At 38.1% G+C, this 27,719-nt stretch overlaps 1 protein-coding gene across 1 annotated transcript in view; it reads left to right on the top strand.

Annotated features, from left to right (window-relative positions):
• The window catches only part of TRDN (triadin), a 201,736-nt gene that overhangs the window by 108,180 nt on the left and 65,837 nt on the right, over nt 1-27,719 (top strand). The window contains exons 17-22 of the mRNA XM_072857718.1: nt 13,377-13,409; nt 13,509-13,541; nt 14,785-14,811; nt 21,242-21,289; nt 24,342-24,365; nt 27,260-27,310. Of these exons, the coding sequence (XP_072713819.1) occupies nt 13,377-13,409; nt 13,509-13,541; nt 14,785-14,811; nt 21,242-21,289; nt 24,342-24,365; nt 27,260-27,310 (216 nt within the window). The remainder of the gene's footprint in view (nt 1-13,376; nt 13,410-13,508; nt 13,542-14,784; nt 14,812-21,241; nt 21,290-24,341; nt 24,366-27,259; nt 27,311-27,719) is intronic.

Genomic DNA, 27,719 nt, shown 5'->3' with positions numbered 1-27,719 from the left:
GTGCTGGCACCACAGGAGTGGCCAGCCCACCCCCTCTGCTGCTTCTTGCCTCCAGCTGATCCCACTATATGTGGCTATTTGGATCTAAGTGGATCTGGAATCTTTTTATTTTCTTTTTTCTTTCTTTAAGATTGTTCTCTAGTTGTCTTTCTCTAATTCAGACGTTTTCGGTGATCTATCTCAGAGATCACCTCCACCGAATAAGGGAATAATAACTTGCATCAGTAGGGGAAATTGGGAATTGGTCAAGGATCAGTGCAATCTTCAGTTGCCTCTACCACAAAAGGACTTGTAGCCTGGAATTGCAGTTGATATAGGCTAGCATAGGGCATAATGTACAGCTGTACAATGTATTGTGTGAAGCTGGCCTTAGAAGCGCCATTTCCCCACCCATGCTCCCAGTCCCTGCCTGCTGTGTTTGTTTGACACCATGTTCAGTTGTGCTAACACAACTGGGAAAACAGTGTAAACCACACCATTGTCATGGCTTGGAGCTAAAAACTGTCCTAGAAATGTGTGTGTGTGTGCCAGGGTGTTCAGTCTGGATCATTTCAGTAAGTCTGGCTCCACAAACATTTATATCCATGTAACTGATAATTTCTTAAAGCAGCTTTGTTGCCAAAGTGCATTGTGTAGCTAGACCCTTAGATGTCTTGACAGTACACTGCAGAAATCATTGTTAGAACCACATGCTTATAATTAATTCATTCCACCTGCTTGCATCCAATATTGGTGCTCATTTTTGAAAAATATTCCAATGAGTCTGCTTGTTGGCAAGAATGGTGATGACAGTAATCTGCTTAAGATAAAGAAAAGGGCAAAAACTGGCATGGCTTCTTATGGAAAAATAAAATTAGTTTGTCTGTTCTGACACATTTCTAAATATCTAGTTTGCCTTAAAAGTGATAAAGAGCAGTAGGTTTTGACTTTTCCATTTTTGTTCCCCTCCCTAAATGGCACTGTTCTCTGAAAATTAATTTACCCCCAGAATAACTCACCATAGCAAAATATTAAATATGCTTGTTTGGCAATATCGTAACTAGACTGCTGCCTATTAGTACAGTAAATTAAATACATTATCCAATTTCATATTTCATTTTCTTCCACATATCTTAGTACATCACAACCTGTACCTCAGAATGCCTAAAGCTGAAGGTTTAGTCCTATTAACAGACTGAACAGACCGAGAGCACAGCTGGTCATCTTCCAGTGCTTCTACATCGCGTATGTTCCTGGTCTTAATGTCACTGGTGAAGAAAACCCTGCCTAATACACTGTGCACTATTTTTATCTCCATATATTTATACAGAGAAAGCAAAGAAAGTGAATGTGGAGTTTGCAAATCTATGAGAACTTCTGCATCTGGAAACTGATGGCTGCTCTAGGAAACCAGCCTCAATGAATATCTTTTACTTGATTTTCAAAGTGGATATTTTCAAATGTAGTGTTTTCTCGAACTGGAAAAAAATTACTTCTCTGGCACCCATCTGAAGCTGGGCTGGAGAGCATAGTATTTGGCTTTAAAGCAAACAGATTTATGCAAGTGATGCTATTCTGAAGGGAGAAACCAGAGTTGAAGATATTTAATGACACTAGTCATCTTCAGTTACGCTGTCTTATGATGTCCCCATCCCAAATCCCGCTGCCATTTCCTCTTCTTTCACCACGGTGCATTGCCTCCCCAGCTGTACCAGCAGGACAGGTCTGAGAGTGACCTAGCCTTACAAAATACCTATCTCTTTTCCCTGAGGAGGAGCACAGGTTTCCTTCACAGGATTTCCTCAGGCACTCGGTGTGTGCTGGGCCCACCACGTTCACTGGAGGGTTCCTCAGAGCCTGGGATGTAGGTGGTGACCACCTGAGTCATCCTGCCATCCTCTGGCAGGACAGGCGGCTGGGAGGGAAACCTCCCCCCTTGCCCCCGTCCCCGGGAAAAGCTCCCACACCGCGCCGCATATCGCACCCCGCAGCTATCGCTAACTCTCTGCCGGGTAAGCGGTCCAGGTGTCAGCGGTGGGGCACTGACACGTTACACCTCAGCTTGGTAAGTCTGCTGGGTCTGTTTTGGCACCGTGAGGAAAGCAAGCGCATGGCGGTGCAGGGCAGAGAAGGGAGCACAGGCTCAAACCCTGGAGGGAGTGTTTGCAACTGAATTAACAGAAGGGTGACTGTGTTCCCTGGCAGTCAAGGCAGCAAGGAACCCCGGTGCCACCGAGCCCCGCACGCTCCCTTAGCTAGGGTCAGGGATGGGAACTGTGGCTGAAGTCTGTGGGTCCTCTCATGGGATAACCTCACATTATACACAACACTCCTGCACCTTCTTTAAGCACCAGTGATAGTGCTTTTCCCTGATGATTTGCCTGATTTAAAAATCAGATCTAACTCTTTTCAACACTGTAAAAATTAAATCCTAATTACAGCTTAGAATTTCCCTGGAATGGTCTTGCAATTTTTAATTTAATTTTACAGTATGTTTAACAGATTTTGTACTGTCACTTAACTGCCTAATTACTGGTATTTAATGCCTAATTTTTACCATCTTCCTCTCCATACACGTGAAAAAAAAAATCTCATTCATTACTCCCTTTGGGTTCATAATAGAAACGCTTTTTTGAGCACCGTTTCCCCTTTGAAAATCAGTGAAATTTAGTTTGGACTCAGAAAGAATAAAATAAGTATGACAGACAAATAGCCAGTTTTAAGTGCTCATTACAAGGGCTAATGGCTTTAAACTGAAAGAGGATAGATTTAGATTAGATATAAGGAAGAAATCCTTCACTGAGAGGGTGGTGAGACACTGGAACAGGTTACCCAGAGAAGTTGTGGATGCCCCATCCCTGGAAGTGTTCAAGGCCAGGTTGGGTGGGGTTTTGAGCAACCTGATCTAGTTGAAGATGTTCCTGCTCATTGCAGGGGGGTTGGACTAGATGATCTTTCAGGTCCCTTCCAATCCAAACCATTCTATGATTCTATGATGTCAGCTGCATCCAACCTCTCAAACTGACTCTGTCAGTTGTGCTGGAATTATTATTATTATTATATTATTGTGTCTGTGATTTTTCCACTGTTGGTAAGAAGCAGAAAGAAAAAAAAAACAAACAGGACATTATCTAGGAAACAAGTTCATGAGGTAAGTACAGAATATTAGAATGCACGCTATACTGAAAAAACTGGTCAGAAGACTGGTTTAAGAGGTTCAGATCACTCTGCCTAATGCAAGAAGAACTGTATCTACTGATGATGGGAAGTATTTACTTAACATACAAATTATTTTAATTCTTGGTTCAAGGTGAGCAACGGCAACTAAAATGGGAACAGGGAAGAATCTTTGTACTTGCCATACAGTATAACCGGTGCTATTCTACTTAAAAAGAAAGAAATAACACAAAGTTTATGGGACAGCAGGTATGCTTTAAAATGGAGGAAAGGTTTGTTAAAGAGCTGGGCTCATTGGTTGTCTTTTAATGATCACCTACAGGACAGAATTAGGTAGAAAGGATGCTAAAACCATGTAAATGTTACAAAAGATTAATAAAATTCAGCACATCTGTTGAATGATTTACCAACGTAGTGGCACAAGCAAAATTACCATGGATTCTTTTTCGGGTTTCTCACAGTCAGGTAGCTCTCTTAAGTCACACATCAGGGATATATTTTGCTCACAACACGACACCCCCTCCATCATCCGTCCACCTACTTATTCTCTTCTTGTGTAGGTATATTGCCCAAGAGAAGAGGCATCAAAACCCAGTATAAATTGTATGTTACACACCCCCGTATAAGTACTTTTGGAAAGAGGAAAAGGAGAGGAACAGTGTTTCTTTCTCTTTCACCATACATGAACATGGCCCTAGTACAATTTGCCATCCTGCAGTCTTTTCAGGATCTTATGTTTGAGTGCCCCTATGTGCCCTGAAATTTCTCTTTATAAGCAGCCACTGCCCCTGGTTTGCATTTCTGCATGTATTTCTGTGGTATAGTTGTTACCCAGCAAATTCTTCTTGTAGTTGGCATACTCTGTTCAGTTTTCTAGTCCCTGTTGTTAACCCTCTCAGAGTTTTTCATAAAGTAAGCACAGCCATTCTCAGGCTTTATTTTCTGGGTTTACAGTTTAACTCTTCAGGGACAAATGATAGAGGTAGCTTATTGCATGCATAAGGATAGGCTTTGCAGTTTATTTCCAGACAAAATAAATCTTCACTCAGGTAGCAGATAAATATGCAGTGGTAAACAAAATAATGAAACCCTACTTGTATTAATCCTGCTGCTCAGGGTCCTTGGGGTTAGGTTCAGGATCATTCTATAGTCCTTTTGAATCACAGAGGCTTTCCTTTTGGTCCAGGTTTACATAATTCTTCCTCTCTCCCACTTTAACTCTTTGGGTAGTTAAATATCCTATCTTCTCTGACTTTCTCAGTTTCTTTCTGCTTTTAAAGGGAGAGATACAGGCTTGGCTGTCTTTGCACAGTAGGTGGAAATTATCTGATCTCAGTCCCCAGCAACCTGTAGAAGGATAGGAGAAACTGGGTCTTGGTTCTCACCTGTTTGTCCCAGAGAGCTTCCATTAGGCTTAGTGAAGCCTCGCAGATGACTCTGGTCCTGGTCTGCCAGGAATGCACTATACCCTCAGCAGCTAAAACCTTGCTGCTATTGCAGTAGTCCATCACTCAGCCACTTCTTAATATCTGCAGGAATCCATTATGTGGATGGAGACCAATTCCACAAATCATTCCAACCCACTGACCTTTTCATCCCAGCTCAAGTCTGAGAAACTATTGCAACTAGGACGTCTTAAATTGTCCACAGGATTATGTAAACTGGATCGTTATCTGACTCTGAATGGGAAAGGAAACATGAATTCTTGACTAATGTCACAATATATGCCCTCAAAGGGGAAGAATTTTCCTATGTTAGAAGATTTTACTTTACAACCTTGAATTCTTTACATACAGGATTTATTTAAATGGAGAATGAAATAGCTTATTTTACAATAAGCTTTCTAATCTGAAATCCAGTTTTTATTCACCAATTTTAAAATCTTTTTGAGTAAATGGCCTAGAATTCAGGATACTTTTGCTACTTTTGCTAGGATGTTGAAATGCCCAGTCTCATAGCCTGGTATACTACTGTTATGTTTATACCTTCCTTACAGTGTCCCCTGTTTCAGGATCATATAGAGTTAAAATAATTTCCTATACTTCCTTTCACATCATAGTGAACTTTGAAGACACTTGTACTAAAAATGCAGCCTTGTTTCTTTTGTTATTACCAGACATTATTAAAAGCCACAGTTCAGTCTATGCAATGCAGCAAAGTACTGTTGTATTACTAACACAAAAATGGCATTACTTTAAAAGCAAGGCAGGGGGAGCAAGTTCACTACAAAAAAGAAATTATTTAATACATGAAAGTAACAATAATAAGGATAAAAAAGGGTCAAAATTAAATGCTATTTAAATACAAATCAGAGCTAAAAGGATTATTTAAGTGTCCACTCTTTATGGAAAAGATATTTTAAAGTGTTTTGTTCTGAGCCTGGCAATCTTTCATAACCCTGAAGTTGTTTCATGATTTAAGTGCACTTTTGGCAAGAATTTGGCCCAATTTCAGCAAAACTTTTAACATATCTTTAACTCTATCTTGAGTCAGCAAAGCATTTAAGTGCATGCTTAAGCTTTGTTGAATCCAGACTATCACATACACTATATATATGATTATCTTCCCTGGCGTTAGTCTTTTGGAAGTGGTATCACCTTCACTTTGCTAGAAAGGGAATAAATGGGCCTCCTCTTGATCATTGAGACCATTACAAAAATAGCACTTGATTTTCAAGGGAGCAGTGGTGTGGACTACAGTTTTCTATACCGTATATGATTATATGACATCTACAATTTATGATGTTCTTGGATATGGCAGTGCTATGTTTTAGAGAGAGAGCACGTGAAAACACAATATGCTTCACTGTGGTGTTTCTTAAATATAAATTTTCTCATATCATCATACAGGTCTATATCAACTACAGATTTGAAAGTTTCTGTATTAAGAAGTTGCAGTCCAGTATCATAAGTACAAACCAAGTCATTACCAATGCACAGTACCACTTTAGTCTGCAGGGTGCCACAAATAATCTGTTTTTTCTCTTCTATAACAGCTGCTCAGAGTGCCCAAGTTTGGAGCTTTACATATTTCACAAATAGTGGTTGCTGGGTTTCTTTCATGCATACAGTAGACTCCTCCCAGCATTTTATTGACTGTCTGAGCTGCACACTTCTAGCGCTTTGTGTCAATGTCCTCCTTCATGGCGCTGCCTCTGCAAATACCCTTTGAAGAAGCTCTTGTCCTGGTTAAGGCAGTCAAAGAAGCCTTTTGAAATATTCAACCATATGCCCATCCTTTGACTTATGTTCTGAGAGCAAATATACCAAAGCTTTTGCTCACTGCCTCATTCTACCCTACTCCTTTGGGCTAAATGACATCAGTACCCAGCTCTAAGTCAGGAGCTACAGTTAGAGTTCCTGTACTAAGTCCATTAACTTTGAATTAAATCTATTCCTTTAGGATCTCATTGCATTAATTTTTAGGGTCTAATGTTTTTGTTGCTGAATTAGCTAATTTATCTGCACACCATATTTGCCTAATGACAGGCAAAACCTAGAACTGGTATTTACTTCAAAGTTTTCTTTCTCTTCTGCAATGTCTGTTCCAGACTCATATTCTCAATGGGTTACAGAGCTTGAAGCAGAAGTCCTTCCCTTGTCAAAAGAAGGTGGAGTATGAACAAGTTAAAGCATGAGCAAGTAGCCACCCAAGCTATGACCACCCTCAGTGGGTATGCTCTTGTCATAAATCAATTACAAACCAATATGACTCATTTTACCTCTCAATGAGAGACTATTAAGAAAACTGAATTACTTTCACCTTGCTGTGGTTTATGAGCATGTGTATAACTGATGCACCTGATCTTATGCTCTGTAATGTGTCATTTTGTTTGTTGCCCTCCTTTGAAAAGTTCCACCTGGAGAGATGTAGACATGCCTCCCTAGAGGGGCTCCTGGTTCAAACAGGTGTGATTGAACACAGGATTTTTCTAAATCCAATAAAGTCTCCTTCTACTGATTGGGGATTGACTGGAAATACTCTGCATCTGAGCAGCTTAGCCATCTTAGCCCTCAAAAGGCTGGAAGTACTCCTTAGATCCCTATTTAAAAGGAAATAACAGTTTAAGCTTTTTCACAAGTAAAGATCTACTGGCAGACACTAGCTCTCTGCATTAAAGAATCACATTTCTTTAAATTACTTGTTTTGCCAGCTGAGCCTTAGCCTGAATGGCCATGCCAGAAATCCTGAGACTAGTGAAATTAATTTGTTCTTAAAACAAATTAGTGCTAGCGATAGGCATTAAGAACTGATCTTTTCACAAGGGCTTTGTTCATAACGTGTAAGGATTTCACAGAATGCTGTTCATGGGTGGTACATCAGTTTTGAAGACAGGTAGTTCCCTAGTCAGAATTGTAGGATTAACCTAATTTTCTTTTTAGGGATTCTAAATCAAAAAGATTTTTATTTCAATGGGAAATTAGGCATCTGTGAATGTCTATGAATACATCCACACTGTGTACTGGTTCTGCTCCTTCTTATAGGAAACCGTAAGACGCACACCTTCCCATTCTCATATGGCAAAAGTGATGAAAGTGTGGGGTTTTCCTAGGAGTGATCAAATACACTCTACATTTACATAAGTATGCACTTCAAGAGTGTTGACTTGAGCAACTAACTGATTTGCCTGTGATTTGAGTCCTTGGGGAACGTTCTTCCTCTGAGAGGAGCTTTGCCAGGCTGGCAGGACAGACAGAAATCTGCATTCTTTCCATTTCCTCTTTATGATGGTTCCTTTTCTCTTGATTATCGCAACTTTTGCAGAAACTAACAGATCATTTCAGGCTCTGGAGAGGAAAAAGTACCTGTCTGTTTTCTAACAGACAGCTTTGTCTTTAGGCTTCAGTATAATTATACTGGAGCCTTGTGGAAAAAAGGTGTTTGCTTTCCCTCTGTGTTAATGCAACCTGATGTTCTAAAAAAAGAAGATAGACTTTCTGCCTTCTCAAGTATAGGAAGACAGTTCCCATCAGCTTCAAAGAAGGATCTGAAATCTAAGAATGACCCCAGCTTCTAGTCTCACATCCTAGGGACAATGCTCAATGCACCTCTTTTGATCACCTCTTTTCTTTTTTCTTTTTTTTTTTTCCATCTAGCTTGCCGATGAGTAAGAAAAGGTGTACTAGACTTGAATGAAGGTTTCTAGCAATCTGTGTTCAAGTATGTCTACATAACATGAAAGACCATGCACTGTTGCAGTTATTCTAACTTCAAGATGGGGTTTTTTGGTTGTATACACCTTCTGAGGAAAAGGCAGAGCCTGTTGACTCCTTTAAAACATAAAGAGGGGTTTACCAAGATATGACCAGTTCAGCCTCTTCCTCATAACGACTTTTCTAGCAAAACTGATATATGGTGATGTGGGAGGATTTTGAAAACACAAGTGTCTAGCTTGCCTTTGCTGAGGACTGACCCCATTCACCCAAAATTTCAGACCTTGGCCAATGTGATGGTGTCTATCCTAATACTAGCTTCCTCTCTGAGTTTCAGTCATGTATCCAGAATGATGCATGAGCTGTATTAAACAAGAAATGAGCTGTATTAAAATGAGGCTAAGGCAACTAGTGAAAGCAAGTGTTTTGATATGAGGCAACATCTTCATCTCCTGCCCCCCAATTACTTATTTATTTTGTTAAGCAAAATGACCCAAGTATAACCCTCCAGTATCAAAAGCTTGAATAAAAGCATAATCCTCTGCAGAAAAGTCTTTAAATCCTTTTGGAGGCTTCTACTTTATTTGGGGATTCTGAGACATTTCTCAGTGGTAAAGACTTCCATCCTCAGTTTTGATGCCCTTGCTTTCTGTCTGTGAAGAAAAGCTACGGATCCAATAGATTGGACTGAAAGCATTTGCATTTCATCCAGGCCTGTTTTCTTTCTTTTCTTTGCACAATGTTTTTCCCAAATATTTCCCAACATAGTAGCAGACTTCTAATACAAGGATACTGATACAGAGAACTGTCTCATGCTTTCCTTTTCTTCACAAAAATCCATCAGAAAAACTGTTTGTTACCCCCCTCAAAATATGTTCATTCATAGAGGAGCAGGTATATGCATGGCATGATCTCACCAAGTAAGGGGTTTCCTTGGTGTGTTCTTATTCCAGAAAGTAATATATTTGTCCAGTCCATTTTCTTTATAAATCAAAGCATATGGTGGTAGTGAGTTTTTCTACATTGATCCAGTAAGTAGAATGGCAGTCAAATATAACAGAACAAGTACTTCTTGGGAACAGGAGAACTGGAAAAATCTAGTTTGATGCAAAACTTTCTCATGTGGGTTATCTCAGGTCTAATAACGTGACTGAGCTCATATTGCAACCTTTCCCTTTAACAGGAGGGACTAAAGGGACCTTTTCTATATCTAGCTGCTATGTTCACAATATTCTTAATGAAAGGATATCTTGGAGAGCTTTACCATCCTGTCTCATCTGGTTTTAATTAACCGACATGATATGAAGGTCTGAGAAGGGAAATGACAGGCATATAGCCTATAAAACCAAGGTTACAAGACTGTAAGACCAGGCTAACTTTCTACTCTCTAAGGATTTAAGTATTCAAGACACTGCATGGAATACAACAACAGTAGGCTTTAATGAATATAAAACTAGATTCATTGAAATACTTGTGGCAAAAATTAAACAACAGTACAGAAAACACCATTTTTATGCAGCTACTGAGTGCAAACAATGGTGTTGGTTATTTAACATGTGGTGCATACCACAGAACAGCAAATCCACTTGAAATGCCATTTATTTAAACTTTTTCTCAATCTGTGTGATTCCATATATAATTTTTACTTTTCTGAACACTTCTTGGACATGAATGCTTTATCTGAATTAGGAAATAACACATGTACGCACACACACATATATGTGCACACATAGCTATACAAATTAGGATGGGATATAAGTTGTTGTCTCCTGGCAGATGGCAGAGGGTCTGCGATTTGTGACTATCCATCCTGGTAGTAAAGATTAAAGTGCACCACAGCAAACGTGCCAGCCTAGATGCTTTTCAGCACTGTTTGCACTTTAGGGAAGAGTGTGGCTTAGGGAAGAACTGCAGAGGCAGGTTCAGGTTCTCCTCTGTCTCCCATCTGCTCCAGGGGTGTCTAGGAGTGTGTCACTAGTAATGAAACAAAAAATACATTTATATGGTTTTATGGGCATGTTGTACATAACTTTGCCAATTTTCATAAAAAAGAAAATCATTTGTTCAAAGCATCAGAGCTTATAAAGATAGTGAAATGTCAAACTAAATCAAATCTCAGTTCCATGCATGGTAGAAAAATAATATATTACCAGAAAAGTTTCCTGAATAAAATCATGTTGTGTAGTCTCATATACATACAAAAATGGTTAAAGATAAAAAGAATTACAAATGTCATGGCAAATGCCTAATTTGTCTACAGTTGGCAATATCCTTTCATGTGTCATAGTAACTACTCATAAGTAACAAAAAAAAAAAAAAGAAAAGAAAAGAAAAAAAAGACATTGAGATCAAGCAATGATAACCTGTAACAAAAAGGAAAGATCTAGGTCTGAAGTTTGCAGCTCATGTAATGAAAGGTTTCAGTTCATTCCATTAAAATATCAGAGCAGGAATCACCTGAAATTTCATACCATATCAGATTTCACCAGAAATGCTTGATGTCAAATTCTGTGTTATTATTTTTTTTCTTTTCCCCATGGGAAAGGATCTTATTTCATATGCTTCTGGAAGTAAAACTATTATAAAAGAAGCTCTATGGAACTTCCTTAATGTTTGCAGTTTTGAAAAACAGGAAATAAAGCTAAATAAATGGAAAATTTTATACTTTGCAAAAACACTTGCTGAGTATTGTTAATGTCATACTGTTCCCTGATCTCATGAGAGCTGACAGATCTTAAAATGAGGGGGAAAAATAATTGCCTCAGAACCACTAAAGTCATAATTACATTTCCTTCAGTTTCCAGGAAGCAATCCTGAGCAATAGCAAAACAGAAAACCCCACGAAACCAATCAAAATTCTCATTTCACAGAATGACTCCTAAAATATCTATATGAAATTGGACACTCTGAAGAGCACTTGGGCTACACAAAACCAAAGCTGCAGCTGTTGTTATGATTAAACTCATTGAGTCAGCCAAACTACTGAGTCCCAAACTTCTGTCCTCTCACTTTTTGCTATGTTTCTCCTCCTTGACCTGTACTAGGATTGCCACCCAAGGCAGAATGCCTTCAAGAAAATGTAACATTTATTCAGGCAATAAACTATTTAACACCAGCTTACTCTCTAGCTCCATCACTTTTCCATATTGCCGGGAAAATCATATTCCTGGCTCATTGTTTTGATTACATCAACCTGCTTCATGACCATTTCCACTGAATCTCATGTCTCGTGTATAATGTGACTATAAAGCACCTATGATATTTTAAATGCATATACTTTATATAATAAAGACATTAAAATGTGTTTTATATAACCATATTAAAGCTGAGTCCCTGAATTCAGTCAACTAGTCTTGATGCTTTAAAGTGTATGTTTTGGCTGAAAGATATTGCTTATGAAAGTGTGATGAAATTCCATCAATATTTTTGGTAAAAACAGAAAAATAAAAATCAAATTATTTTTTCTTTTTTTTAGAAACTCAGAGCAAAACTTTATTTTAGAAACTACATTTTGCTTTAAAATATATATAAGTTGGTTCCTCAGATTTAAAAACTCAGACAAAAATGAATATTTTATTTCAGGTAGAAATAGATGCTTTGCTCAATACAAACTTACTGGGAGTGGGAGTATGGAGCAATGGCATATTTTGTTTAAAACTTAGCAATTGAGGGTTTTTTTTCATATTTCAGATCAGCCTGCCCTTTCTAATATAAATTATTTTCCTAGCTCTGCATGTAGTATACCTCTTTTAGATGTCTGCTCTGCATTCAGTATTAATACTGATTATGAATTAATATTTAATGTGACTATTACTCATATTAATGCTATTGATCAGCATATTTAATTCCTATTGGCAGTTCTTGTTCCTTTTTGCTTATTCAATTCAAGGATAGCTCAAATTTAAGGATAAGCTTGCTTTTAGTGAGGGCAGAACATTCAGAATGACTTTGAACATGGAACTTTATATTTTGATTCTAAAGTGGAAACTGTTTAAACATTAATATTCCTCAACTGTATAGCACAGCATTAATACAAATATATCCTATAATAAGCATGGAGAAAATATAATCATCAGATACCAGTAAGCAACGAGCACGGGCGAATGTATGTATGTAATAGAAACTGCCTTTGGCTTGTAATCAGTCAGCTCAGATACTCTTGAATTTAGGTAATGTGCCTGTGTGTATCCAAACCTGCACACGGAACTTTTACATATGCTGTTTAAAAGCATCTGCAGACATCATCTGCAGACAGCAAAAGCTTATCTATATTTTTGCTACTGTGAACGCCAGCCCTGGCTGGTAGATCACGCGCACTTTCTGAGAGACATGTTCAGTCTCTCCCTCTTCCCTCTGGTAAGCCGCCTACTCCTTCTCTGAGGGGGTTTTGAAGCACATCCTGGCAAGATGGAAAGAGCTGTTACAGAAACTATCATTACAAATTTGTAAATCCCAGTCATAGTTTGCCAGAGGGTACAGGGTTTAGGTGGATGAAGCTTTCCAGCTTCAGGTCCCAGATCCTGTTTTGGTGATTAGGTCCTGTGGGCCATGGCTCCCCTCATGCTGTGCCTTCATGTAAAAGAGGTCAGGACCCTCTCCCCTTCGTCCACGGCTGTAGAGTGGCAGTGGCCGGACCAGATGCTCTGCCTATTCTCCAGTATCTGGGAAGAAAGGCAAGGACTGTATCACGGATGTCCTGAGGCACATAAGGCTGTTTCACAGGCCTCCATTTAGACCAACCTGAAGTAAAACTGCAGCTATTTTAACCTACATTGTTGCTAGAGTTTCCTTCTAGCACCTTATTATAAGAGTTATATCCTTTGGTGTCCATTATTAACAGCTAATCTGACCTTGTTTGCGCAGTGTGAAAACCACTGAAGAGACTGATCGCAACTATAAAGGTGTTATTTTGACATGTGGGAAAGTAGGGAAGGGCTCACCTGAACTGAGAGTCCAAAGGAATACGGCACATCCAACAGCCACTAGTAACATGAAAATCATTGTCCAGGGCAACTAAACAAAATATTACAAGAAGATAAAAGTGTACTTGATTTTTTTCTTTTTCAGAACCACACAAGAAAGAAAAAATTATGGAAACTGGTGAATATTCTCCTCTTTTTATCTTACTTTTCAATTGTCCTAATGTTTTAAATTAATTCATGTCAGAAGTCAATATTTGGTTTTTGTTTGTTTTTACAGCCAAAACAGCAAAGAAAGAAGTAAAAGTACATGGTAAGACCTGCGAAATACAGTAAGTTTTAAAGGCTCGTTTATTTGGTTTGATTTTAAGTTGAGACAGGATTAGGTAAAGGGACAAAAAAGTGAAGCCAGAGATAAAGATTTGCTGGTTTAATCAAAATTACTTGAGCAAATGAATGGCTGTGGAGAAGGCATGCAGCCATTTGGTCTTCTGGAACTGAGATTGATCAAATGTTGCTGAGAAGAACAATGAGGGTGAGAATTTTTTATTTCAGCTTTTAAAAGGTTTATCTTTTCAAGGAGGAAGGGATCCTGCTTGGAGGTTACAGTAAATGGATGGAGAACAAAACACAAAATAGGAGCTTCAGAGTGTGGAGGGGAGGAAAAATGTAGGTTGTTTTATTTTGGTTTTATTCCAAGCACCCATGCCCTTGTATTTTATTGTTGTAGCTAGATGCTTTTCTTATTCCTGCCTGGAATCTACTTCTCCAGTTTATCCAAATTTGGGAGAGCATAAAGATTTTCAACTCCTTTTACAGCCAAGCTTGATGACTCATTCATCAGATGACTCTATTTTCTCAGATATAAATTCTGAGCAAAAAATACCTGCAGTAGACAGTCAATTTATAGAAAAATGAATCTGTCCTTTTCTACAGCATAAAAACCTGTCACGGTGCTTCTGAATGAAGGTGTAAATAATAAAGAAAGAGAAATGTGTTAGTTCAATTAATTTGGATTTAGTTAATGCAATTATGAAAAATAATAAACAAACTGAAAAAATATATGTTCAAGGAAGACTTTTGAAAGTGGATCTTCCCCTGTATCAGTGCTAGAAGAGTTCTGTACTTTGAGTTTTTCAATAAACTCAAAAAAGAAATATGCTTAACTTGCCCAAATTACTGAAATTGTTAAAAGGTGATTTCTATCGTTACCGTCCACCTATGTTTGATATGTGCCTATTCTGAAACCTGTTTTTATACCTTCTCTTATCCTCATTACTTGAAAAGAGCAGAGCTATTGAAGCTCCATATATAACTTACCTATTGACCTTGTTTTCCATTGCTTTTAATCAGCAGGTTAATTAGTCATCTTCCATGAGACTATCCAAACAAGCAACATATGTGTCTGTTGGTTTTCCTCTGCATAAAAAAAAATGAATGCCTGCTCTGCATAGATAGGTAGCATACTGACCAAGGGAAGAGGGGTTAGGATCAATCTTAATTTCTTTATGCATTTGCAAAATTTGTTTTCTGGAATGTTTTCTTTTATTTTACAGCATCTGTGGAAACTCTGAAGTCAAAAGGTGGGTAACTTTTTTTGTTTTTAAAATTAAAATGGAAGAATGCTATTGTTGACTCCACTGTTAATGAAAAAGCTTCTGTGACAAAACTGCTAACAGGTGTGACTTACCTAAAATAAAGTGGACCTTTGAAATTATAATGGCTCCTTCCTTTCAGCACCTCAGAAGATATCTAGAAGACAGGTGTCTTTTCCCTGAGTTGTCCATAGACTAACAAACTCTAATTCTCAACTATATCAAATTCAGTTTCTAAGCCTAACTGAAACCATAAGGTTTTTGTGAAAGGCAGAAAGGAGAAGTAACCAACCTTCTACAGAGTCATGACACAGAGAGTAATATTTCTCTTTTTGCCAGTCCAGCTGCAGCACAAACCCACTAACTGAACAGTTGTTTTATTTACTGAGTCCAGGAAGTTTTACAGGGAGGTTCCGTGAAAGAGTTTTTGCCTTTCTTTCATACAAGAATTGCTGATGTGAGAAGGTGGGAGGTGTGGGAGCATCAGTGCTTGCTCCAAAGGTTGCTCCTTTCCTGAAGGCATGGGGAACTGGGACTGGTGAGAAACCTCAAGGGCTTAAGTTCAAGCTGAGCAAATATTTAATTGTTCATGTCAGTGTCTGACTTTTTACATATATACAATGCAAGATACTAGCTCTGAATTGCCTTCAAGAACATTACAGATGCCAGTTGTATCCTAGATGCAAATGGAAAATGGGATGGCAAGTTACAAACTGCACTTCACTCTCAGTCCATGTTTATTCATATCACTGACCACCTTGCTTTATAAACATTCCCTTTCAAACAACTGGGACTGCATGTATCAACTGCTCAGACTTGTGAATTGTGGTCTCCGAGACATCCACCACAAGTCAAAGGCAGGAAAATGAGATTTTCCAGGTTTTAATGCCCTGCTATCATTCAAGCATCTTCTTTTACTTTAGAGTTCATCTCTGAAGCCTCATTCACATTAAGCAGTAAATACTGACCCAAGTAGTCAGGCTGAATTGCAAGGCAGTAGCGTGCTCTTCTGGAGCATGAGGAAGGGTTGCAGGATTGCAACTGTGGAGATTAATGTAAGGAAATCAAAGCTGATACATTATTCCCTTTATTGGATGTTTTTAAGTTCCCTGCTTCATGGGCTAAATTCATAATGCTGTCATTGCTCTGCAGCTAATTGTATTGAGCAAAACAGGAACCAAAGTAATTTAGACCTTTGTTCTCTTTATACTCCCACCAGACAAAACAGAGAAACTAAAGGGAAAAAAAAAAAAAAGTATGTTGAGTTAAGCTTTTGCATTTTTAGCAAATTCTAGGCAGCCACAGCTGAAAATAAAGGTAGTCTCACTGCTATGGGTGATTGGATAAAGCTTTCCTCTATTGCTTGAAGCCTCTAAGCAAATCTTTTTGATACATTATTATCTCTTCTGTAACGCTGTACTGTGCGTGTGAAGTCAATGTTTCAACATCTGTGAACCCATTTCTGCCAAGCCGGAGTCCATCAGGGTCTGAAAAGAAATGAAGCAGTTGTTTCTTGCAAAATTAAATCCCTTTCTGCAAACTTGACGTTTTCTTTGGCCACTACTGGGAAATGTTGTCATATACCTTTTGAAAATGTTATTCCCACTGATTATATTTACCCTTTTATTAGAAGTTATTTTGTTTAAGTCACTTGTAAAGTTTATGAACAGAATTAGCAGGGTTTTTGAAAAAACAGAGCCTTTACCTCTATGCTTTATTGCTGTGAGTAGCCTCAACTCTTTCTAGTGAATATCATATTTCATATTTATTTAGATAAAAAGCAAACATTTGTATATGTAGTAGGTCTTCATCGCCTGTCCAGCATTTTGCAGGATGGAAGTGAACCCTTCCTTATGAGTTATTGAATTAAGGGGCACTTGAAAAAATTTTGTGGGAAGTTCACAGTTCATTAAGGATAAATAGAAATTGTAGGTTTCTATCATATAAAGCAAGAATCATTCTGTTATTTCTGTTGTCAAAAGAGCAGTCTCACTACTGAAAAAGTTGGTCCAAAATTATTCTCCAGTATTTAAGTAAATAACAATTTTGTTTTAATCAGTCACCAATCCCCATTAAACAGAAATAGATGTAGTTAGCTCTGGAGTAATGGTTAATTTCTGAAAAATTACTTGTTAACAAGTGATCTAAATTTAACTTTATGTTGTGAGTTTTGAAACTCAAACATAGCCTGTACTCCAGGGGAAAAATTATATTTATATTAAAGTGTTACAGCTGTTCCTTTTGCCTCTTAGTGAGAATCACAAAAGAATGTTGTTATTTTCTTCTAAATATATTTTTTTATGATGACAGACAAATTCTCGTTGTCTTTAATAGCTATACCTTTCACTAAGTTTGAACAAAACCATTGCTTTTCAATCTGTATTTGTTTGTTCTTTATTGCTGCTCTTTATTTACTTGTTTCCCGTTTTTCTGTTATTAATCCATTTAGACTTAGCAGCTCTCTGGGTGCGATGTGGTTTCCAATATTCAGTAGCTGTTGGTAAATTTTAAAATTTTTAAGCATATTCATGGAAGGCAAACAGTCCTGTTCTGAAAACAAGTGAGGCTTTTGATGAAATTCGCTTCTTTGGTAATTAAAAAAAATTAATCTGCTGGCATAGAAGGAGGTCTGGGCCATTCCCACTGGCTTGTACTTCTGATGAACTATCAAGCTCATATGAAGTTTTGTTGCATTTTCTCACAAAAGGTTCTGCAGTGCCACCATGGCAGGGAATTTTTTCATTTCTCCATGTAACAGAACAATTTCTAAATCATAATAGACACTTCTTAGGTTCATGATTTCTTGATATTAGTGATGTCACGATGAGGAGCTCCTGCCTCTGACCTCAGGGTTCAGTGAGTGAAGTGTTTGTTGTCTCCAGTCAGAATGATTTCTTTTAGCTTTCCTTCACACCGAGCAAACATCTCAAAATAGCTTTAAAATCAGTGACATTTTGGAATGCACATTTCTGATATAGATGTTAGTTATGCAACCTGACTCTCTTGTGATAAAAATATTCTGACAAATTTGATTGTAGCCTACAACTATTAAGACTGCAGAAATATTTGACTGATGAATTGCTCTCCTGGCTACTTTCAGCACAAAACAATGTCTGCTAAGCTCTTTCTCATTTGATTCCAAAGACCTTATGATAGAATCAGAGAAATAATTATCATAGAAACCATCCGTTTGATCTACATCATGCCAAGTTGTCAAGAATTTTGCTGAGAAATGACAAAATATAAATGGGAGTCCAGACTGCATTTACTTCATCTATTTTTTTTAACTAGACTTTACTGAAAATATGGATTCCTGACAATTTTCTACTTTTGCCTTTATGTGCATTCATTTTGTATTATTTCAGGCAGAGGTTTTTTGGTGGTTTTGGTTTTCTGGGGGGTTTTTTGTTGTATTTTTTTTTTTAAACACTGATATTCTGCTGAGGAGAAAATTATAATACATCCATGTTATTTAAGTTATATGGCTAAAGGATCAGCTTTTCAAATTGGGAACACCAGCACTGGAACCATTTTTTTACAAAGAGATCATCTTTCAGGCTGCCACTCAAAAGTGGCAATAACTTTGAAAATGCTGAGTGGAGGGGATGAAATCTTGAGCTACTCAGAAAACTTGTCCCTGTTCAAATACAAACAAAACAAAACCTTCTTTGGAGTCTTTTTCCAAACACCAACTCTATGTGTGCAGGCTTTCTATTCATACAGGCTGTTAAAGTGACAATTACTACCTCTCAGCATCATCAAAGTAGCTCACACTTCCCTTCTCAAAAAGCAAAGGGAATAATGCAATGTCCTGTTTGTCCTTCCAGATACTGCTCTGCCATGTCCAGATGATGCTACTTGGCAGTTCACAAAAGTTACTAAAGCTCTGATCTGTCTCAGCAAGTTCTTCTTTACAAACACTCACAGAAGTGTTGTAGCATTACTGAATGCACTGATAGCCAGAATACTATTAATAGTACTAGCTGTTATTTTTAAATAGTAGCCTTAATACTTCTCAAGGATGGCTGGTTCCTTCATCATAACTGCACTCATGGTCTACCACCACCACATGAATTTGATTACTCTAAATACCTGATCTTCTCAGATAGCTGTATTGGTCTTCTAGCCTGCAGTTCAGTATCCAGAAAATACTTTTAATTTCTATGCCATCAGTATTCTGGTTTTTGGAAACTAAACAAAAGAAAACTGCTTTAGTTTTAGCTGAAAAGGATAAACATGCTTTGGAGGAAAAAACAGTTCTCAAGAATTCATTTTACTCTTATCATAGCTGCTTTTGCAGCTTTAGACACTAAAAATACATTTTGGAACCCATATGGGACTGGTTTCTGGTGCCCCCTTTCATAACCTTTTTTCCATATTAAAATAAGCTTATTCTTCAAGGTGCTAACCACCAAAGTTAGGTACTTGGATGGAAACAGAGTACTCACTTTTGTTTTTCTGTGGATCCAGTCAGTCATCCTTTCAGCATAGACTTGATTTTTCAGGCAAACTGAAGATTATCTTCAATAAAACAAGTTACCTGAGGTAACTGAGGTGCAGAGGTGCAATATTTCACTGTTTTCATGGAGTTTGCTCACAAACACCCACTCACCCTACAGCATCCTGGGATAAACAAGAGCAAGTGGCAAGGGAGCAATTGGTGTGTGTGAGTTGGTCCATCCCACTCAGTGTGAAGCAGTTCATCTGTCCATACCTGACATTTCACTGAATCTTGGGAAAGGTTTCCTGCTGGGAACAGAAGATGCTTCTTTTGGCCTCCAGCCCACTTGCAGACATTGCAGACAGGCTTATTAACTCAACTGGCCTGCTTGGGCCATCATGCCCAGCAGCTTCAGAAGGCTTCCTTGCTGCCTGGGCTGCAACCACAGCCCCACCAGGGCCACTATGACATCCTTCCAAGAGCAGCGAGCACACCTGGAGGCACTTCATAGGTCCTTTGAATTCCCTGAATTTCTCAGCATAAATAATGACAACAGAACATGACCCTCAGTATTTACCTTGGCTCCAAAAGCCAAGCTCTTAATTTACAGCTGTGATTTGCTGTAATAAAACATTGTGTTGAAATTATTTCTGTGTTTGACAGGTTGAAATAACAAGCTGAGGGGATGTTATGTGCTGATAACTCTGTAGCTGCAAAGACATTTCTATACTTATCAGTCATTTGATGTAAATTAATTTTCAGCATCCACTTTATAGCCTGCCATTTATGCTGATTGTTTATTCTTTGCATTACTTTTAAACTAGGCAATGACAGTGAGGCTTATTTTCTTAATGACACATTTTTTGTCACAAACACTGTAAGAGGATACCTTTTTAAACTACAGCAACGCTTCTCATGCAGCATAATAGTTATAAATTATGGCTACAAAACCTTGGTTTTACAAAAGTGAAGTGTTGGCAGTGCCATTTACAGCTAAACAAATATGTTTACATATTTGCAAGACTTAACCCTGAATAATTCAGTTAGATGAGAAAATATATATGTCGTCCTAAAGATATTCAGCAATCTACAGGAAATCTTGCATATTGACAAACCTGCCAAGTAAATTGTCAGAAACTATAAAAGATACCCATATTTATGTAAGTTTCCTAAGAGAGCAAAGCCTGAAGAGGTTCCTTCCTGCACGTCCTCCTCTTAGATCATTTAATCCTTACCGTGGAGCTGTGAACAAATAATCTCTGTCCCTTGTCTCTCAAGCTGTGCAAATCAATTTAGCAACTGTGCAAGCTAAAGCTTGCGAATAATCAGTTGGATATGTTCAGACATCCTGACCTGGGCTGTTAACAGCTGCTTCCCCTGGCATCAGTAAATGCCTAGCAGCCCTGCTGCACAAGTGGTTTGGTTCACTCCTCTCTTGCATGCAGAAATGGCAGTATTCATAAGGACTAGGTTAGGTGTCTGTAATATACAGTCCGACTGTGGCCCACTATCCTCATTGAGACTAACTACATGCTTAAAATTAAGGCTATGTGGAAGTATTTTGCTGTGTCAGAGATGCAGAGTGGAGGTTTCTGCTGGTGCAGACAGAAAACCACTCTCGCATGGGGAACCCTCATGTGGCTGGCAAAGTCGAGACCTGCTTGCTTTGCTCTCTCCTCCGTTATGTGGTATGCAATGCAGTTCAGCCCCTGTTGCACCTGAGATCTAGAAGACAATGTTGCTATTTATTTTCTGAAAGAAAAAAGTTCCCTGTTTGCTCTTTCTCCTTTCTTTTTAAGATAGGTAAAAAATACTTATTATGTAGTCATATATAGGGGGGGGAAAAGGTATCTCATGGTTGCAAGTCTTTGAAATCATTTGCCTCAAAGTAATCTGTAAGCATTTAAGAAAAGCTTTGTCTGTTGGAGCAACACTTCAGACTAGAAATCTTACTTAAACCTTATCTTTGTTTTGCAGCAGTACCTGAAAAGAAGGAAGAAAAAGCAACAAAGGCAGCAGAGCAAGGTAGAAAGAAAACAAAGCATGTAGGCATTATCTCTCTTAAAAGACAATGGCACAGAAACAAAAACCTCGGATTCAGACAGCTGGGTGACAGCAACCTTTAAATCCATTGCTCTGTTAGTATTTGCCAGAGCTCTGCTGTGTTTATCAGAGCAACAGGGAATTTCCACCAGGAAACTGGCTTTGTCCCACTTCCACAAAACTGCAGCCCCCACAAAAGCTTCAGGTGAACAGACCACCCAGTTCAGCTTAAAGGTCCTGTGCTGGGACTTTGTGTCCCACAGATCCTGCGAGAGGCTTCCTGCCCCTGTAGCCTTGGCAGGGATCAGCCTTTACTATTCAGTCTTAGAGAGTGACTTGCAATGAGGTAAAGGGGCAGAGGCCCCCTAAAGTCAGCTGAGCTGTCTTTCTTACCCCAAATGAAACACAAGCCCCATGAAAAGCCACGAAGGTCCACTGCAGAGAAACTCAAAAGCTTTTGAGACCAGAACTTGTAGATGTTTGTAGCAAAAAGTTTAGGACTGGTATGGATGAGGCATGAATGGGAACGTCTGGGAGTGGGAACACTGGAAGAAGAAGGGGTACAAGAACCGCACGTTGATGTTGATGTTGACGGCACATTGATGTTGATGGCACATAGTTCAGAAGGTCACAAAGTCTACATACAGTTTCCCAAGCCAACCAGAGCAGGAACACCAAGGGACAGTCTACACCCAGGCTAAAGCAAAACTCAAGCCACTGAGTGATGATGGTGAACATAAAAAGAAAAGGATTGGAGTCTTAAAGCATCTAGATAAAGATGTGCCTTTTCCCATTATATACACTTATATTTATTATTATTTTTACGTTCAGCATTATATCCTGCATACTTGCTTCTTGTACACTTGTTAAAAGCAATCCATACTTTTTTAGGTTAGTATGGTAAGGAACAAAGTAGTAAAACAGTGGCGTAAATACCCAAAGCTTATCAGCCCTGGCTTCTTTTACTTGATACACATCCTAATCTATTGTGTCTTGTTACTGTCTACCAAGGTGCTTTTGTATTTACTCATGCTCAAATTGGCAATTAGAGCCCTCATGAATTTGGCGTTTTCAGTCTTATCATATTGGAGTTTTTCCAAATTTGCCAGTAACCTTTCGAGTAACGCATAAGACATATTTACTAATGTAGTTTTGGTCAGTTGAGCTATTATTTCTTTCTTGTCTCCAGTTTTTCAGCTTCAGCTTTACTCAGCATTACTCAAGCCAGCGCAGGCACCTTGCAGCAGCTGTCAGCTGCTTGTTAGTTGTCATGGAAAACGTTATAATTAGGTGGGCCTTGGCCTAGATTTCAGTCATTGTTATTCTGGGTATCTCCACACTGTTTTCCACTGCCATGTGCTTTCCCAGCACAAGTGCTTTCCCAGCCATGTGCACTGCTTCCTCCTGTTTGGCTATCTCTTGCAGCAGTAAGGTGGTGTTTGCTGTAAGATTTGTCCTTCTACAATGATGTCCCCCCACCATTAGATGGGACTTCATCTGCAAAATATTTTAACTGTGCCATAAAGAGCACAGACTGAGCTCTTTTTAACTGTGCCATAAAGAGCACAGACTGAGTACAAACCATAGTTTCACGTAGTTGGCATTGAGCAGGGATTTCTAAACCAATGGTTGTGATCTCCAGGGAGCTCAAAAGGGGGATAAGCTATTTCCCATGACAGCAGTCAGCAGCAGCAGCACTATCTCCCCATGCCAGCAGCTAGCTAGTTTCTGCAAGTCATAGGAATAAGAGCAACGTGTAATGTCTATCACAATTATTTCTGCAGATTCTTCCAGGAACTGGCAGCAGCTCAGTTCCTCTGCTGCACAGAAGCGAACATAAACACTTTCAGACAGCAATTGCCTCTGCTTCTCATTTCTGCGCCCTATATGTACAGAGCTAGTGACAACACATTGATCACTCAAAGACAAATGAGCCAAAAAACTTTCAGGAAGTTCTTTGAATATTGGCGTGTACTTACATTTCTTGTAGAAGAGTAAAAAAATAAGATGATGGAAGCAGCTCTGAGTTATGTTTTGAGTAAAGAGAAAACTACCTAATTCGCTGATCCCAGGTATCTGGAAGCTCTGAGAAAAAATGACAACTCTCTTTCTTAATCAGGAAAGTATGAATGCACCAGGAAATAGTTTTTAAACTGAAAGGGATTTTTGAGCCTTTAAGGCTGAGAAATGAAATAATTTCTTCTGCTAGCTATTGTACACCAGGAAAGATGTTGACAAGTAGATAGACTGACCTGGTCAAAACTAGGATTTGCGATTTAAGAAAAACACTAAATATAAGGAGACCTGCAGAAAAATTTTGAGTGTTGGCTGGTCTATTAGTTTAGCATTCAGGACATAGCTTCATTGCTTCAAACCTGAAGGTTTTAGTGATCAAACATGCTATTGCAGCTTTGACCTCAAATCCCTACAGGCTAGAAATGGGCTAAAAGGTTGTAACAACATCTCAGTTCACTAATCCTTCATTGGTAGTAAAGCAAAGTTGCATGTGACATTTTCAACTGTTAAAAGGAGAGCAAGAAAGCAGAGAACCGCCAGAAGTGTCTGGGAAAAGGCAGTGCTTTAACTCTTTGCCCTATTTGCTTGAATTGACATGAGCAAGTGTCAGATGGTTACCAGTGAGTTACTGCCTGTTATTAAGGTAACTGAGAATTAATACTTAAAAGAAATGAGGAAAAGGCAAAGATTTTTTCCTGTGACATCCAGTAGTAGTAACAAAGGAGTTAATTACCATCAGTTAAAGCAGGTCATATGAGACTGGGGTTTTTTATGCTCTGGTTGCACATCTGCAAGGTACTAGGTAGGAACCATGAATTTTTTTCACATACACTGTCAAGCGACAATGGAGTGGAAATCACTTTCAAGATATATTTAAGCACTTAGGGACAACATATATTTAAATACAATTTCATTAGCTGATTGTATTAAAAATAATTTCCTATATGAACATGTATTCTAATATTTGCTTTTTCTTTTCTCTTTTCACTTTTGCTTCCCTTCTCTTCTCTTTCCTCAGATAAACCAAAGACGAAACAAGGAAGTAAGCTATAGTTTTACATATTGTTTCTCCCTACAACTGATAAATCAATGTCAGATCTATAAATGAGAAAAAAAATGTATAAAAGCTCCAGCTGCTACTCAGAATTGTACATTATGGTTGATTAGACAGACTAGAATTGACACAACAAAGCTGATAATAGTAAAAATTGATATGTTGAGAAATTCTAGTCTGTTTAAGCCAAAGAAGTTTCATCCCAACACTGTATATTTTTCCTTGACAAAAGGAAGAGCCTTGTGCAATGCCAGCATGAAAAGCCTATTTATAAAGTTTATATTTATTGTTTTACACACAAAATTCTTCTCTCCACACCTACTAGGCTCACTACGGGGCTCAGTTATGTATTCTGATGTCAATATGAGCTTAACACTGCAAATCAATAGAGAGCAAGTAATACAAGGCTCTTGTCATGGGATTTGTGCTACAGGTTGTCATTTTGTCAAGTTATGGCAGGCTTTCTAACAGGCCTCAGTAAGTTCAGTCCTACAGAATATCGCTGGTGTTTATTTACACTTTAATTTCCCATTTCCAGGTCAGTCCTGGATAATTTTTTTAATTCTTCAGCATCTGTGTCACATGCCACACCATCCTAAAAGGCATTTTTTCTCCTGGAGATGACAACAGGCTCTGAAGCACCTTCCCAAAGGTTTCCTTGTTTGGGGATAAAACAAAGAAAGTTTGTTTGAAGTCAGTTTTGTCAAGTAATGACTTAAGCTTTCAGTTCAGAACTGTTTAATGTTCTTTTTTTGTTTTGAAAATGCATCATTGAGGTAACACCTTCTGCAACAGTTTGGGTAACTCTTCTTAATGGAGGTGCACAACAACTTTAAGTTCTTACAGGCAAGCTCCTGAAAGTAAAGGGTTTATATTGTGCATTAAATGATTTATTTTGGTAAAGGCATAATAGTGTAGTATTTAGCTATGTTACTTGTATTCTTGTATTAATCACAAAATCTTTATTTGAATTGCGAATCACAAAAAAAAAAAAAAAAGTCTGTGTCTTCCACTCTCCTCTTTTTTTTGTAGAGACCATTAGACCATTGCACTGAACATGGAATCTCTCTTGGGAATTTTTCATAACTCTTGAGCACAGAAGTACAAGTTTTTCAGTCTTCTCACTCAGTTTTATTTCTGTTAGCACAGATTTCTGTCATTAACTTAATATTTAAAAATTGGTGTTGACTTATTATTAGGACTATTAGAGATAATTAGTTCCACTGTGCATGTTTCACAGACTTCTTCAGTAAACTGTTTTCTTGCTTTGAAAATTAGTGACTGAATCATACACTGGTGAGTACAAAACCTGAAGGCAGAAGCAGGAGAGCAGGGGTAGCTTCTGAAGCAGATGTCTGGGATGTAGTGAGGATGGAAAGAGAGAGCTTTATTACAATAAAATTACACTTTTGACCTTGTTCAACAAATTCCTTTCCCAAGTCTTCTCTTTTAGAAATTATATCATCTGGAAGTATTGCCTTTTTAGAAGCACTGTGTAGAAAGAGAAAAATAATGAAACATTTATCCCTTGATGTCAGCCCCAGCAGAACAGGAGTTTCAATGTCAACAGTAAATTAAGTTTTTCCACTTGGGAGTTACTTCTACCATAAATAAAATTTTATTATATCTGGATTCCTTCAATTCATATTCAGTTTGTCTTACACAGAGATGAATACTAAATCATGAACAAGAAGCTTTATTGATACCATGATAAATTACTATTGGACACATTCCATGCTTTTATAACAAAAGTGGCCATTTGTGAATTCTGTGTGCTTATGGGAGTAAGCAATTATCACTCCAGCTACCCGCTGTAGCTACTGCAAGTTTCATATCTATCTACCTGCTAAACACAACCTCCTCCTCATTAGGAGTCTTGACCTCTTATCCTACGTGCAGAGACTAAGAGGGTCTTCTAATAGAGTTCTTTAAGATCTTCTGGCACTGAATTTCTGCTGAGTTTCTCAATATAAAGAATTTTTTGCTTCATATCTGATGGAGAACATTGTTGGTTTTTTTTTTCATTAAATACCTGTTAATTAGTGTTTCTTAGATAACATGTATAAACCAGTGTAACCAGTAGTCAGATGGTTAAAACACTGATTTAACATGCAAGAATTCAAAATCCAAGTCTCTGTTATTTCTGACTAGCCTGTTTTGGGACAATCTCATTTGTCTTTTTTATATTGGTGGGAAAAGCTTTAGAGACCTTGATTTCATCAGCCCAGAATGATGATCTCACATTTTGTCTGAAACAGACTTCTTGTTTTCTGTCTGGTTGAAATTATTTCTTATGCCTTTTACAGGCGACTGCCCTTCCTCATACAGTATCCATCAAGGATGGTGTGGCCTAACCGTCCTCACTACTTGTCTGTAGGCAGAATAAAAAGAACTCTTCATCCTCCTATTTATCACTATTGTGTTGCTCTCAATTTGATACACAACTGACCCTTAGAAAAGAATAGCTTCAATAAGGAGACTCTTGGACTTGCTCAGCAAGAACGGACAATCCCAGATGAGGGAAGTAGGCCACAACCAGCTCTGATTGATAGTCAAAATTGGCAAAGGGTCAGTTTTGTCCTTTCTGCTTAAGAAAGTTGAAAAACTATCCTTATCCCATATTAAGTCGAAGCTTGCAAATTTTATAGGGTTGTTTCATAGTTAAATCGATAAAACACATTTTGTGGACCAAACTCTGAACTAAAACAGGTGAATTTCATACACTCTTCCAATCACTCAGTTTTTCACTATTTCTTCCAATATACAGTTGCAGTCTTTCATATGATCTAGATGCTTCATTCTCTCTTATGATTAAATCTCATAGTTTCTCTCAGTTATGGCTTCTGACTGTCACTTCATCGGTGTGAATACTTCTTTTACAGATCCTGGAAAAGAGAAAGAATTGAAATCTCCAGCTGCTACAAAAGATAAAGGTAACACAGCAGGACAAAATTGTATAAAAACATAAGATCTATGTACATCAAGAAAAAAATCTTGCAATGCATTGGCCTTTTTGTTTTTATGCTATAGTTTACTCAGGAATTGATAAGCATAATACTATTTCAGTGAATTTATGATAAAACTTAACTGACATTACCTGGATCAGAAGTGCAAACAGAGCCATGGTAATACAAAGCCTCTGTATGAAAACTTAGAAGTCCAAACTCAGAATTTAGGAACACTTGTTAACATTTGCTATTACAAGCTGCAAAATGAAACAAGTTTTGAGTGATCTTTGTTCTTTAATCACACTTAAGAAAAATTCATGGTTTCATTTTGTGAGCATGCTAAAACTGATGAAAAACAGTTTTGTACTATACATTTAATTGGTATCATGGCTCA

The sequence above is a fragment of the Ciconia boyciana genome, chromosome 3 (genome assembly GCF_034638445.1).
Source record: "Ciconia boyciana chromosome 3, ASM3463844v1, whole genome shotgun sequence".
In the NCBI taxonomy this organism is placed as follows: domain Eukaryota; kingdom Metazoa; phylum Chordata; class Aves; order Ciconiiformes; family Ciconiidae; genus Ciconia; species Ciconia boyciana.
This window is presented reverse-complemented; position numbering and strand designations above follow the sequence as displayed.